Source organism: Triticum aestivum, chromosome 7A (genome assembly GCF_018294505.1).
Source record: "Triticum aestivum cultivar Chinese Spring chromosome 7A, IWGSC CS RefSeq v2.1, whole genome shotgun sequence".
Lineage (NCBI taxonomy): Eukaryota > Viridiplantae > Streptophyta > Magnoliopsida > Poales > Poaceae > Triticum > Triticum aestivum.
The window spans coordinates 204,918,380-204,931,403 of NC_057812.1; the positions used below are offsets into that span (position 1 = coordinate 204,918,380).

The 13,024-nt window shown below is 46.8% G+C and overlaps 1 protein-coding gene across 1 annotated transcript; it reads right to left on the reverse strand.

Annotated features, from left to right (window-relative positions):
- Positions 1-8,024: 8,024 nt before the first annotated feature.
- LOC123149838 (sodium/hydrogen exchanger 4) lies at positions 8,025-12,414 on the reverse strand. The gene is made up of 14 exons (XM_044569581.1): positions 12,055-12,414; positions 11,827-11,945; positions 11,608-11,705; positions 10,872-10,931; positions 10,740-10,786; positions 10,449-10,643; positions 10,281-10,327; positions 10,129-10,195; positions 9,950-10,050; positions 9,702-9,803; positions 9,345-9,486; positions 9,204-9,266; positions 9,040-9,123; positions 8,025-8,945 (listed from the first exon to the last, which is right to left on the reverse strand). The coding sequence occupies exons 1-14, from the start codon at positions 12,226-12,228 to the stop codon at positions 8,661-8,663; spliced, it is 1,584 nt and encodes a 527-aa protein (XP_044425516.1). The 5' UTR covers positions 12,229-12,414; the 3' UTR covers positions 8,025-8,660.
- Between the last annotated feature and the right edge of the window lie 610 nt (positions 12,415-13,024).

The window sequence follows — 13,024 nt, forward strand, 5'->3', positions numbered from 1 at the left end:
TACAGAACGAGTAAACAGACTTGCCGGTAACGAGATTGAACTAGGTATTGGAATACCGACGATCGAATCTCGGGCAAGTAACATACCGATGACAAAGGGAACAAACGTATGTTGCTATGCGGTTTGACCGATAAAGATCTTCGTAGAATGTGTAGGAACCAATATGAGCATACATGTTCCGCTATTGGTTATTGACCGGAGACGTGTCTCGGTCATGTCTGCATAGTTCTCGAACCCATAGGGTCCGCACGCTTAAAGTTCGGTGATGATCGTAATTAGGGTTTTTGTGTTTTGATGTACCGAAGATTGTTCGGATTCCCGGATGTGATCATGAACATGACGAGGAGTCTCGAAATGGCCGAGACATAAAGATTGATATATTGGATGCCTATATTTGGATATCGGAATCGTTCCAGGTGAAATCGGGATTTTACCGGAGTACCGGGGGGTTACTGGAACCCGCCCGGGGGTTAATGGGCCTACATGGGCCCTAAGGGAGAAGAGGAGGGCCGGCCAGGGCAGGCCGCGCGCCCCCTCCCTCTAGTCCGAATAGGACAAGGAAGGGGGGGCGCCCCCTTTCCTCTTTCCCCCTTCCCCTTTCCTTCTCCAACAAGGCAAGAGGGAGGAGTCCTACTCCCGGTGGGAGTAGGACTCCTCCAGGCACACCCCTAGGGGCCGGCCGCACCTCCCCCCTCCCTCCTTTATATACGGGGGCAGGGGAGCACCCCATGACACACAAGTTGATCTTCGTGATCGTTCCTTAGCCGTGTGCGGTGCCCCCTTCCACCATATTCCACCTCGGTCATATCATAGCGGTGGTTAGGCGAAGCCCTGCGTCGGTAGAACATCATCACCATCATCACACCGTCGTGCTAAGGAAACTCTCCCTCAACACTTGGCTGGATCGGAGCTCGAGGAACATCACCGAGTTGAACGTGTGCAGAACTCGAAGGTGCCGTACGTTCGGTACTTGGATCGGTCAGATCGGGAAGACGTACGACTACTTTCTCTACATTGTGTCAACGCTTCCGTTGCTGGTCTAAGAGGGTACATAGACAACACTCTCCCCTCTCGTTGCTATGCATCACCATGATCTTGCGTGTGCGTAGGAATTTTTTTGAAATTACTACGTTCCCCAACAATACTACCTTCTCCATGGTGCACACTCCGACTATTCACACTTACGGGTTTTTGGGTGTTTATGTTTCTCAAATTTATATGCCACCACCGACCACAAACTTGCTCCCTGCTCCTCCCGCTGCATCTTCCTCGGATACCCCCTCGAGCACAAAGGCTACTGGTGCTACGACCTCACTACTCGCCACGTCGTCGTGTCCCGCCATGTCACGTTTGATGAAAACGTGTTCCCATACACGCCCACACTGCCATGGCACAACACATCCACGACCACAGAAAATCCCCATGCAAACCAGCCCCCACCGGATCTCTTGGATCGCCCGCACCTACCTCCACCTACTTCGGACGGGGCCCTGCCACCACCACCTGCGACTTGGCCGCCCAATCCCGCAACGTCCTCCCCCACCCACCCCGCCATGTGCTCGCCCACCCCTGGCTCGCCCCCACTCGTTGCTGGTCCTCCTCGTCCAGCGTGCCTGTCTCCCCAACCACCCCTTTATCTCCCTCGCGATCTGTTCCCACCAGCCCGCCTGCCACCGCATCTGCCTCGGATCCCACGCCCTCTGCAGCTGCGTCGCCTGCCCCTGTCCCCACCGAATCTACCTCGCTTTTCACACCATCCACTCCGCCTGCGCCACGCCTTCCTCGCCATGCTATTTCGGTTCAGCCACCCAACAATGCGCACAGAATGTCCACATGCGCTAAAACCGGTTATCTCATGCCCAAGCGACTCTTTCTTGCTGATGCTACTTCTGACACGATTTCTCCCATCCCACCCACCTACAAATCCGCTCTCAAAGACCCCCATTGGCACCAGGCAATGCTCGATGAATACAATGCTTTAATGAACAACTTTACTTGGTCGTTGGTGCCTAAACCTGCAGGTGTCAATATTGTCACGGACAAGTGGATTTTTCGTCACAAATTCAACCCGGATGGTCCTCTTGCTCGCTACAAGGCTCGGTGGGTCGTGTGTGGCTTTACTCAACAAGAGGGTGTGGATTATGGTGAAACTTTCAGCCCCGTGGTCAAACCAGCAACTATCCGTGTGGTACTCAGCATTGCTACTTCTCGCTCATGGCCTATTCACCAGCTCGATGTCAAAAATGCATTTCTTCATGGGGATCTCAACGAGACAGTGTACTACAGTCAACTTTCGGGGTTCGTGGACAACTCCAAACAGGATCATGTTTGCCTTCTTCGCAAGTCTCTCTACGGCCTTAAGCAAGCCCCCAGGACTTGGTTTCTCCGGTTTCAGGAATTTCTTCTTCACTTGGGATTTCGGGCATCAAAGAGTGACTCCTCTCTTTTCATCATGCACCATGGTAACTCCATTGCATACTTGCTCGTTTACGTTGATGATATCATACTTACGGCTAGCTCTTCTTCCACCCTCACATATATCATCAACTCTCTCAAGTCCGAGTTCTCCATGACTGACTTGGGTGCACTCCATCACTTTTTGGGAATTAATGTCACGACCAACTCGTCCGGCCTCTTCTTGTGCCAACAACAGTACACCCTAGAGATTCTAGAGCGCGCCAAGATGCTCAATTGCAAGCCAGTTTCCACACCCATCGACACGAGCTCCAAGATGTCCTCTCACACCGGCGCCCTTCTCTCCAACCCTACGCATTACCGTAGCCTTGCCGGTGCACTCCAATATCTCACTCTTACACGCCCCGGCATAGCCTATGTCGTTCAACAAGTGTGCTTATTCATGCATGCCCCTTGGGATACACACATGCCACTTGTCAAACAGCTTTTGTGCTACCTCAAAGGCACGTCTCATTACAGCCTACAGTTGTACAAATCCCCCTCCATGGATCTTCTTGCTTACACCGACGTCGATTGGGCAGGTTGCCCGGACACCCGCAAGTCCACTTCAGGGTTTTGTGTGTTTCTTGGTGACAACCTTATTTCCTGGTCTTTGAAGAGGCAACCTACCATCTCGCGTTCAAGTGCTGAAGCTGAGTACAGGGGCATCACAAACTGTGTGGCTGAGTCATGCTGGTTACGTCAACTTCTCCATGAGCTCAAGCTCCCTCCGAATCGTGCCACCCTTGTATATTGTGACAATGTCAGTGCTTCTTACCTCGCCAGCAACCCAGTTCAACATCAACGTACCAATCATATTGAGATCGACTTGCACTTTGTTCGTGACCGTGTGGCTCTCGGTGAAGCTCGTGTTCTACACGTTCCATCCAGCTCTCAGTATGCTGACATTTTCATGAAGGGTTTGCCGTCTCCAGTCTTCACAGATTTTCGCAGCAGCCTGAACATCCTTCCCAATGGAGTTCTGGCTGAGGGGGGGGGGGGTGTTAGAATCTGTGTATATTCAGCTATACATTGTAGCATATACTTTGTTGTATATTCCTGGTTTGTAGGACCACACCTCGCCATGGCCTGCGTGCCTACATTGTAGGGCGACTGGTGCTCCACTCTCCCTACTTAACCTCTGTACTCTGTAACTGTAATCATCAATCAAGGAAATATTGTTTCCAACTCGTGTTGTTGCAATTTCTCTCATCGCAACAACAATTTTGTTCACCCGCGGAAAAAAGGCTCGGTTGTAGGATCTGGATCCTAGAGACAAGTCGCCTCTCCTGCTCCTGCCAAGCTCCCGTTGAGTCCGCCGCCTCCCCGAACTGCTCCAACCGCCTCAACCTCCTGTCGAGTCGCCGCCTCCCCATGTTGCTCCGACTGCCGCCGCCGTCGTGCTTCTCTGACGAGATGCACATTGTTGCAAGGCGTGCAACTAGAGAGATCGAGCTCCCCCGTCAAGCTGTCGCCTCTCCGTGCTGCTCCGACCGCCGCCACCGTCGCTTGGCGCCAGCAAGCACGCCTACGGGCTTCTCTAACAAGATGCTACCACTAGAATGCTCTCTGCAACATGTTTGTTGTTGCAAAAGTTTTCTGTAACAAGAGCTCTGTTGCAAAAAAAATACGGTAGAAAATGGCCAACAACGTTTTCTGCAACACATTCTCTATTGCAAATATTTTTCGCAACATTACTTTTGTTGTAAAGATTTTTTTAGAAAAATAAATGAATTCTTTGTGGTGGTTGCAACAACCATCTTGTTATAGAAGGCCTTTAGCAACACCACTCTTGTTGCAAAGAGGTGACCGCTTACGTGGGTAGATCAAATGGCCATTAACGTGTCCATCTAATGGTCAGCGAGGCAACGAATATTTTCTTATTATCCCCCGGCTGGCCCGTCGGGTCGCCCAAAATATTATTGGTTATTAGAAAATATAATGAGAAAATTCCATATAGTAATCCAAAAAATGAAACCGTAAGGTTTCATAGGATTTTCCCCCTTAAGAACTCATTTGTACAATCTAATGTGAAGAAGAATACTACTATGTTATTTTTGGAATAATCGAACTACCATATAAGTTGCGCATGGATGGGCGTAAGTAAAACCGCGCATCTGTTTTCCAGAAAAAAACCTCTAGTTGCGTGTGCATTGGGGCGCATGTGTTTTTTGAGAAATACTTTCAATCTATTCATCAATTGTCGAGATAGTACAAAGAACACCAAAATTAAAAATTACATCCAGATCCATAATCCACCTAGCGACGACGAGAAGCACTGGAGTAAGCTGAAGGCGCGCCACCGTCATCGCCCCTCCCTCATCAGAGCCGGGCAAACATATTGTAGCAGACAGTCGGGAAGTCATCGTGCTAAGGCCCTAAGGACCAATGCACTAGAATAACAACCGCTGCCGATGAAGAGAAGCTTAGAACGGAGGGATTCAACCCGTAGACACACGATCACTGACGAACGCAAACCAAATCCACGTGTATCCACTTTAGGAAAACGTCAGCCGAATCCTGCGAGATCCGCCAGAGACAAATATCCACATGCTCTCAAATGATGCAAGAAGCACCGCCGGAACGGGGACTAGGCGGGAAGTACCTTATTCCATCTACAAAGAGTCGTCGCTGCCTCATCTTTCTGAATAGGATACAAACCCTAACAAACTTAGAAAAACATTAGAAAACGAAAACCTGGCGCCAGCAAAGGCCGGGGTCCACCGCGTCTCCATGGCCCTAAGACCACAGATGACGAGGAAGACTGACGGCAACGCCAACGGGAGGCACAGGCCAAGCGCTGGTGGCGGCGAGGAGGCGAGTTACAAGAGAGTTTCCGTCGTCAGTCCTACATGTGATTGAACTTTTTTCACATGGTACAACTGAAGTTGCTCATGTACACAAGCATAAACTCACCTTATGAAGGCGCGCGCGCACACACACACCTTATCCTATGAGCACCTCAACTAAGCCAACATAGCATTTTGAGATTGACGAAGTCGGTATAGACGTCTCATAGTCGATGGAAATTTTCCTCTCATTGAACGAACATCACCGTAAAGTCTGAAATAAACCTAGAAAAATGCAAGCACCAATGTCAAATCTAGGACTTGAACTCTGATGGGCTGGGATACCACTGTCCTCCTAACCATCCAATCACAGGTTAGTCCCATGTGATTGCACTTTCGTTACAACACATGCAATTACACATGGGAAGATGGGTCGTTCCGGTAGTAGTAGTTTTGCCACAAAAAAGAAGGAAAAATGCACTGATGCATCCTCGTGCACATCACCCACCGTCGTTCAGCTCGTTCATGTTGTTGCTGTCGACAATCCCATCGTGTGCATAGCTGTACGTGAGAGCAGGCATTCGGAACCCCGCCCTTTGCGATCCCGCATCAGGAGAAGGGCGATCTTGTCGCATTCGACATCACCATGTCAACTGAAGTCGAGAAGAAGGCTGCCATCGCCATCCTGCGACTTCGAGTGAATAGGGTAAAACTATTACTTTTCAGGTTATGGTTCCAAAAAACTACTGGATTTTTGTTTGTCATTGATAACTACCGAAAGTGTGGCTGGCTATTTCAAAAAACCCAAACTGCTCATTGCTAACATATTAACATGTTTTCTGACAGCGGTGGCCTGCCAGTTAGGCCATGTGCGGGTGGGGGGGGGGGTGGATCAACGCCCGTTAGCTGATCGGTGCAGGTGGAACCAACTGGCTCTGTCATAAGTAGATCGACCATCACTATCTCCCTCACTCCCATGCTCTCACTCCTCTCGCTCTCACTCTTCTCTCTGGCTCCGCCTAGCTCGCCGCCACCGCTAATAACACCAGTGCTCGCCTCCTTCCGCCATGCCTTCCTGGAATGACGGCGGATCGAGCTCCAAGACTGACTTCGACATCACCAACATGGATATGGGGCAGTGAGGACATTTTTTTGGCTGAGCTAGGGTTAGGGTTCTTGTCGAGCTATGTTTAGTGTAATTGGGGATTTGCTCTATTGTTGTTTTTGTGGATGCAGGAGACCCGAAGACCATTGTAGAGCCCCTTTTCTGTGGCCAACTTGAGGGATCTAAACCCAAATGCATGCTACACCACATGAGGCCTATCAAGTGCGTGGCCTTTGAAGAATTTTCATAGGAAGATGTTTTTATGGATGTCCAACGTAGGTTATCTAGCAACCTTTCTCTCAAGTTAGCACCAAATCTATGAATTACATCTGTGCTATTTCTGAACCATGCACTAGGTAGCAAAATTATTTTTTGTAACCGAATATGCCTGGTAGTATAAGTAGCAGATTCAGTGATATGTGTTTGAACGTGATGCATTAGTATGAGTAGCAGATGCAACTGAATATTTCCAAATGCATTAGTATAAGTACCAGATGCATTAGTATAAGTAACTGAATATGCCTGAACCCATGCATTAGTATAAGTAGCAGATTCAAGCTAAATCCATGCATTAGTATAAGTAGCAGATTCAAGCCATTCAGGGCTAGCAGATTCTAGTATTTTGAATGTATACACTTTGACAAAAAAATATGTTCATGTTAACAATGTTATGTATTAGCTGCAGTTTGTCTATTATCATCTTCATGTTAACAATTTATTATATGCTTGTTGACAATTAGGCAGTGTGAATTGTTATGTAATTATGCACTTGCAATTGCTGGGAGGAGGTGTGAACTGTGGTGCTGTTGAGTGGCTTGATAGGCCTCACCCTCCTATTCTTCAGAATTGTTTGTCAAAGTTGTGGGAAATGTGTCATGAGCAGAATTGTGGAAGGGTTATTGCCAAGCAGGCATATGAGAAACATTGAGGCAAGCTTAAGAAGGACAATAAGAAACTGGGCACTAAGTATAGCAAGCTTGTGGATGATGTTTCCAAGATGTTTGCTTGGCAAGATGGGAAGATGGACTACATGGAGTACTAGAAGGCAGTAGAGGAGGAAGAGTTTTAGAAGAGAAAGAAAGATATAGAGGAGAATGCTAAGTTGAAGGCGCATATGGAAAAGTTTATAAAGCCAAGCTAACATTATCCCCATGAAGGCCATGAAGGAGATTGAAGTGAATAGAGATCTACTTAAAAAAGAGAAGGTGAAGCTTGAGCATGCGAGTGGTGAGCTATTGAAAGATGATTATGGGAGCAAGGAGAAGTTAGAGAAAAGTCAAGACCATCATGGAGTAATGAACTGGTAGTTGTGGTGGTTAAGTACATCTTAGGCCTTTATAAGTAGGTGGCCTAAGAATTTAATGCTTGATTTGAGGTGTACATTTTAGGGAATGGGAAGTTAACTAGGGCTTTGTCAATGTATTTGAACTCTAGTGTATTATGTTAGAAACTTTTATGCCAAGTTATCATGTAAGTTGTAACGAGTCTTCAACTTAAGTTAGAACCTTTATGTCAAACAACGAGATTAAGATGTGGTAGGGGTTTTCTGTCAAACACGTTTTAAGTGGCTAAGCGGAATCCCACCTCTCATATAATCCGTTCATTTTAGATCTGATGGTCAAGAGAGAAAGTTTCCAGATTTTCACTAAACAAGCATTTTCACCCGATACGTTGCCAAAAACCTAGGCCTTTTTACCCACTCTCCTACCACTTTGTCAATAAAAAGCCCACCTTGCCCTAAAGAAAAACAGAAAAAAAACCACCTCAACCTCTCCCACTCAGAACAGCCCCTCTCTAGCTAGATGGATCCAGAGCTTGGAGAGCTCACTGATGAAGAAGACGAGGCCTCCAGCACAGCACTGGTGCAGAGGAGGCGGATGCAGAGGGCTCCAGAGCAGATGCAGAGGCAAAGGGCACAGCCGGAGGCGCCCAGGCCTCCGCCGCCAGCACGCAGGCGTTCCCGCGAGTCCTTGGAGTACAACTGTACGAGAGCCGTTTGTCCGACACAAGGTCCTGGTCTCCTGGAGCACTGCACTCCAGTTGAGTTTCAGCGTGTTTGCTTCCGTTTATACTTCCAGAATTTGTAATACTACAAATACACTAAATAAAGAGCAAACTGAATTTGCTCGACACTGTTCATGTTACAAACTATACACTGCTAGTAAGGTAGTAACACTGTTCATGTTACAAACCAAAGACACAAAATTCAGAGATATTGTTACACTGAATTACCGTCGCCGAACTCGATTATACTCCTCCAGTCGTAAGAGCGCCAATTATTCCACCTCTTCTCTTGCACAGAATTATTCCAGTCAGTAAGATCGTGGTCCACCGAAGATTGGTCTCATGAACCTGTCGTCGAACTTCCTCCAGTAGATGTGCACCGTGTGGATGGGTCTCTCCAACATCATTGATATGCTTCTCTTGGCTTGGACGAAGCCACTTCCACTCCCCGACGCGTCTTCGTCGCCGAGAAACGGCAGGATGAACTCGTCCTTCGGCGAGTTGCTTCCCGTGCTGCGGCCTCCCGCCGGCTCCCGGTGCCGATGCTGCGGGAGCATGGCGCTTATCAATGGCCTTGTCAAGAAGCCAAACACCTGAAATGATCAGAATGTATCAGCTTCTATGTGCCGTGTATAGCTTTTGCCGATAGAACATCATGTAACGAAAAGCGTGGGATTCGGTTACTACCAGGGTTGTGAAAAATACTACGACGATTGTACTGGTGATGATGGTTGCATGGACTGGATCCAGTGTTACACCTGAAAATGTGAACTGAAAAGCATGCAAAATGTTCAGCAAACCACTTGTCTTCTCGTATATCTTGAAGGCGGCCGGATGATGAGAGGACGTACCTGATTGTATGCTAGCGCAATTGAAACGGCGCCTCTCATGAGCCCGGCCCACCAAATCACGACCTTCACATGATTAGAGAATTTTGAGTACATCATTCAGAGGATTTTCTACCAGGGAATAATCATTGGTTTAGAAGCAACCTGGTGCTTGAATGTGATTGGTGCTTTTTCAGAATTCCCACTCATAAAATTTGAAAGGATCGAAAGAGGGAAAACAAACGCGGCCCGTCCCAGCAAAATGAGTGAAATGATGACACCGAAAATACCAACTGAGGTCTTGAAGCTGGCACAGTAACAAAGTATGTCTCTGAGAAATGCTTTAAGGTAAAAAAAATTCGAAACGGAGGTAACTTTTTTTAAATTGAATGCTTTAAGGTAATTTTTTTTTGAAACGGAGGTAACTTTTTTTGGAATTGAATGCTTTAAGGTAACTTGAGAGAAGTGATTAGTTCTTTGGCACTACAAAAAAAAAAGAGACATGCATGCTTTGTTGCTCACCTTGCCTGTGTTGTCTTCCATTTATCCATGTCAAGGGCATCCATTCCAACATAAAGAAAGATAAAGGTCTCAGCGATGAATGATAGTGTCGCAAATATGTGCCTGTAGTCACATCATTTACATTACTATTACTTCCAACACATGTTTTTCATCAAAACAGGTTAACCAAAATAAAACACATAAGTTAGCAGTGGCTTTGAAAGCCATACAGATAATTTAGTAATACAGAAACAGCAGAGTAATAGCACCTTGTCGTGATTCGGGAGCTCTCTGTTACATTATGCCATGCGTAGTGGGACATGACGATGCCGCAAAAGAAAACAGTCAAAATCCCACTCAGACTTAACAACTGCCAAAATGAATGTTTGCTCAGGTGCATTGTGGACAAGCATATGAACTGTCAGAAGTTAAGCTCTCATGGAATTACCTCTGCTAACATATACGATAAATAAGCCATGAGAGCCATTAAAGCGACCTCCCGGTCAGTCGAGTGCCTGCAAAATCAGGGGAGGAATTTAGAACATAAAAGCGCAGAAGATGGACGGAAACCAACTAATGTGCTAGTATTCTGCTACTTGCCTGCCAAAATACAGCGCTTTGAGAACATAAGCAGTGAACAGTCCGATCTGATATCATTCGGGAAACAAAAGTATGAAAACTAAATTGGTGCCATGGTTCCGGAAAAATTATGTAACACCATGATTATAAATATCACAAAATTAGATTGTTAAAAAATAGTGTCCTTACTGTGGCGCCAAGGATAGTACTAGTTGCAAAAAGATAGAGGAAATCTCCGATAACTTTTAGCACCGCCCCGCTTTTGATCTTAGTGATATCCATATTCTTTATAGCATTGAATAGGACCACAGATGTTGCATCATTGACAACTCCTTCTCCGAAGACCAAGCTGTACAACCTTGGTGTTTCATCTTGGCTTATGACCTGAGTTTGAGCTCAAGAGATTGAACGTATGTTTAGAAAAATTTATAGTGGAGAAAACACTCGAGAGGTTACATAGAACTCGAACATCCAACGGACCTGCAGCGTGCACACAGTATCTGTCGAAGAAAATATGACTCCTAGTGCTGCAATTCAAAAATCAGACCCAAACTGATTAATTTGAAGCAAAAGGAAGTGGCCCAAAAAAATCACAAATGCAGAAGTAAGGACCTAGATAATCCACCGCGTCAAGTTTGCCAAAACCAACTTTTGGGAGGAGCCAGTAGAAACCTGATATCAAGAAAAGTGGCATTTAGGAACAGATTGTTAGTATGATGCACAAAATATCTCCCTTGAAAAATGGTTACCAGTGCATAAAAGAGTATAAGTGAAGACGGTTAAAAAAAAAGGATTGGACCAACAGCACAGCTCGCGAACATTGCCGCAATCCTGAGACCCTGGATCACATTGTCATTCGATGCAAATTCTCCAAGCATCCAACGAAAGATCGCCACTTGAGCGAAAAGACAAAACCCAATCTTTCGCTGCTTGGTGCACCATTCAGGGTGCGAGAGCGGCGGAAGGGGGCGATGAATTTGATAATCCCAACTCCAAAACAAGGAACAAAAAGTTTGTTCCACGCGATTGTCGCCTACACATGCCAGAATGTGTTGAAGGAGACAAAACCAACCCATATTCATGCCTGATTTCCGAATGCCGATGGATGCGAAACCAAGTTCACAATATCTACACAGACCTCACTAGTATGGAATTGCCCTTTTGTGAGCAGAATCTTCCATGTCATGGTCATGTAGTATGTTCTTCACTCATGTAAAGTTGGTTGACTTGCACTCAGTTTAGCAGCTAAGTCTTGCAAATTTATAAGTATTTCTCTTGCAATGTGTGAAGTACACATGCCCACGCAAGACATGCAAGAAAAGTCGAATAATCAGCAAAGAGGTAGTACCTGCGGAAACTATTGCGACCGAGATGAAAACACCGAATACCCCAAAGGACATGATGGTGAGGAAATTATGGAAGAACTGCTTCTTCTTGACCTGAAACCTGCAAAGAAGAGCCATGGACAGTTGGACACAAGACTCAGTAAAGTACTGAAGAGCTGGTAAATTATTTAGTACCTCCATACAGAGCAGAGTTAACAAAGCTGGTAAAGATATATACATACCCGGCGTTGAAGATTATTGGCGGAAGAACGTAGATGAAGAAGAGCTGCTCGTCGAACCTCAGGATGTGCGAGTTCCTGCCTTTGCTCAGCAGGAAGATGAGAGCCCCAACAATGCACCCCTGCCATGAAACACAGAAGCAGAGAGAAATCAGGACGTCTCGCCACGATGATGGATGTCCCCTGAAATGTGCGTGTGTGTTGGGGATGAGACGAGACGCCGTGTCGTACGATGATGAGCGCGGTGATGGACTCGTTGACCCATTTGTTCTCCTCGAGGAGGTGGCCGGCGACGAGGCAGAGGCAGAGCACCGCCGTGAACACGCAGATGGACACCACGGTGCCGCTGCTCCCCCCCGTCGACGCCGCCACCACCAGCTCGTCCCACAGCGAGGAAGCCGCCATGTGCCGCGCGCATAGGTGTAGCTCTCGCTCCGGGTTGGCTTCAGATCACCGCCGCCGCCTGCTCCGCCCTCTTCTTCGCTAGCTGCCTCTGTACGTACGCGCGACGAGCAGAGAGCTCTAACCCTGTCTACCTTCTCTGTTTCTCGTACTATTCCTACGTTTGAGTGCGGCTGTGAGTGTGGTGACGCGTGATTTTGGCGCGAGGCGGCGGCGATCGGTTTGGAGTTCGAGGAGGGGGCGGCACGCGTGGCCGGGAGTGCCTGCGTGGCGGGTGAGCTGGTACGGTCACATGGTGCCACGCCTGGACTCTGGATGGCGTTGAAGGGCCCTGACACGACCTGTTTTTTCTGCAGGAAGGGATTAAAGAACTTATTTTGTGTGTGTGGTGGGACTAAACAACCTTGATACGACTGGTGCGTTCTGCTTGGGGCCCACAAAGCTCTGACATAGTAAAAGGGTTCGGTGCATTCTTTTTATCCAACTAATAAATGTTACACTCATAGTATGATGCAACATGGTTCAAACGTCTCATTGTCATTCATTCTGCCATGTCAAACAGATGACACCGACGAAATCTTTTTACTTTTTCGGCCTTAAAAATTTTTATTTTTTAAATAAAAATCGTTTTCATCACTGAATCCGTCTTGATATACTAGATCACATATTGATATGTTTCAATGTTTTTTTAGGTCAAAAGTTGCCATGATGTTACACTGAAGTTATCATAGTATTTATAGTAAAGTTGTCATGATATGTTTCATTTATTATTTTTAAAAGTGTCGATTGGGCTCCGCGA

Bases quoted from the DNA above. Each gene is read 5' to 3' on its own strand.
- LOC123149838 (XM_044569581.1), bottom strand. From the start codon at position 12,228: ATGGCGGCTTCCTCGCTGTGGGACGAGCTGGTGGTGGCGGCGTCGACG. The intron at 10,644-10,739 runs GTCCGTTGGATG...GCTCAAACTCAG, and splicing joins ATACTGTGTGCACGCTGCAG to GTCATAAGCCAAGATGAAAC. The intron at 10,328-10,448 runs GTAAGGACACTA...GAATGATATCAG, and splicing joins GTACTATCCTTGGCGCCACA to ATCGGACTGTTCACTGCTTA.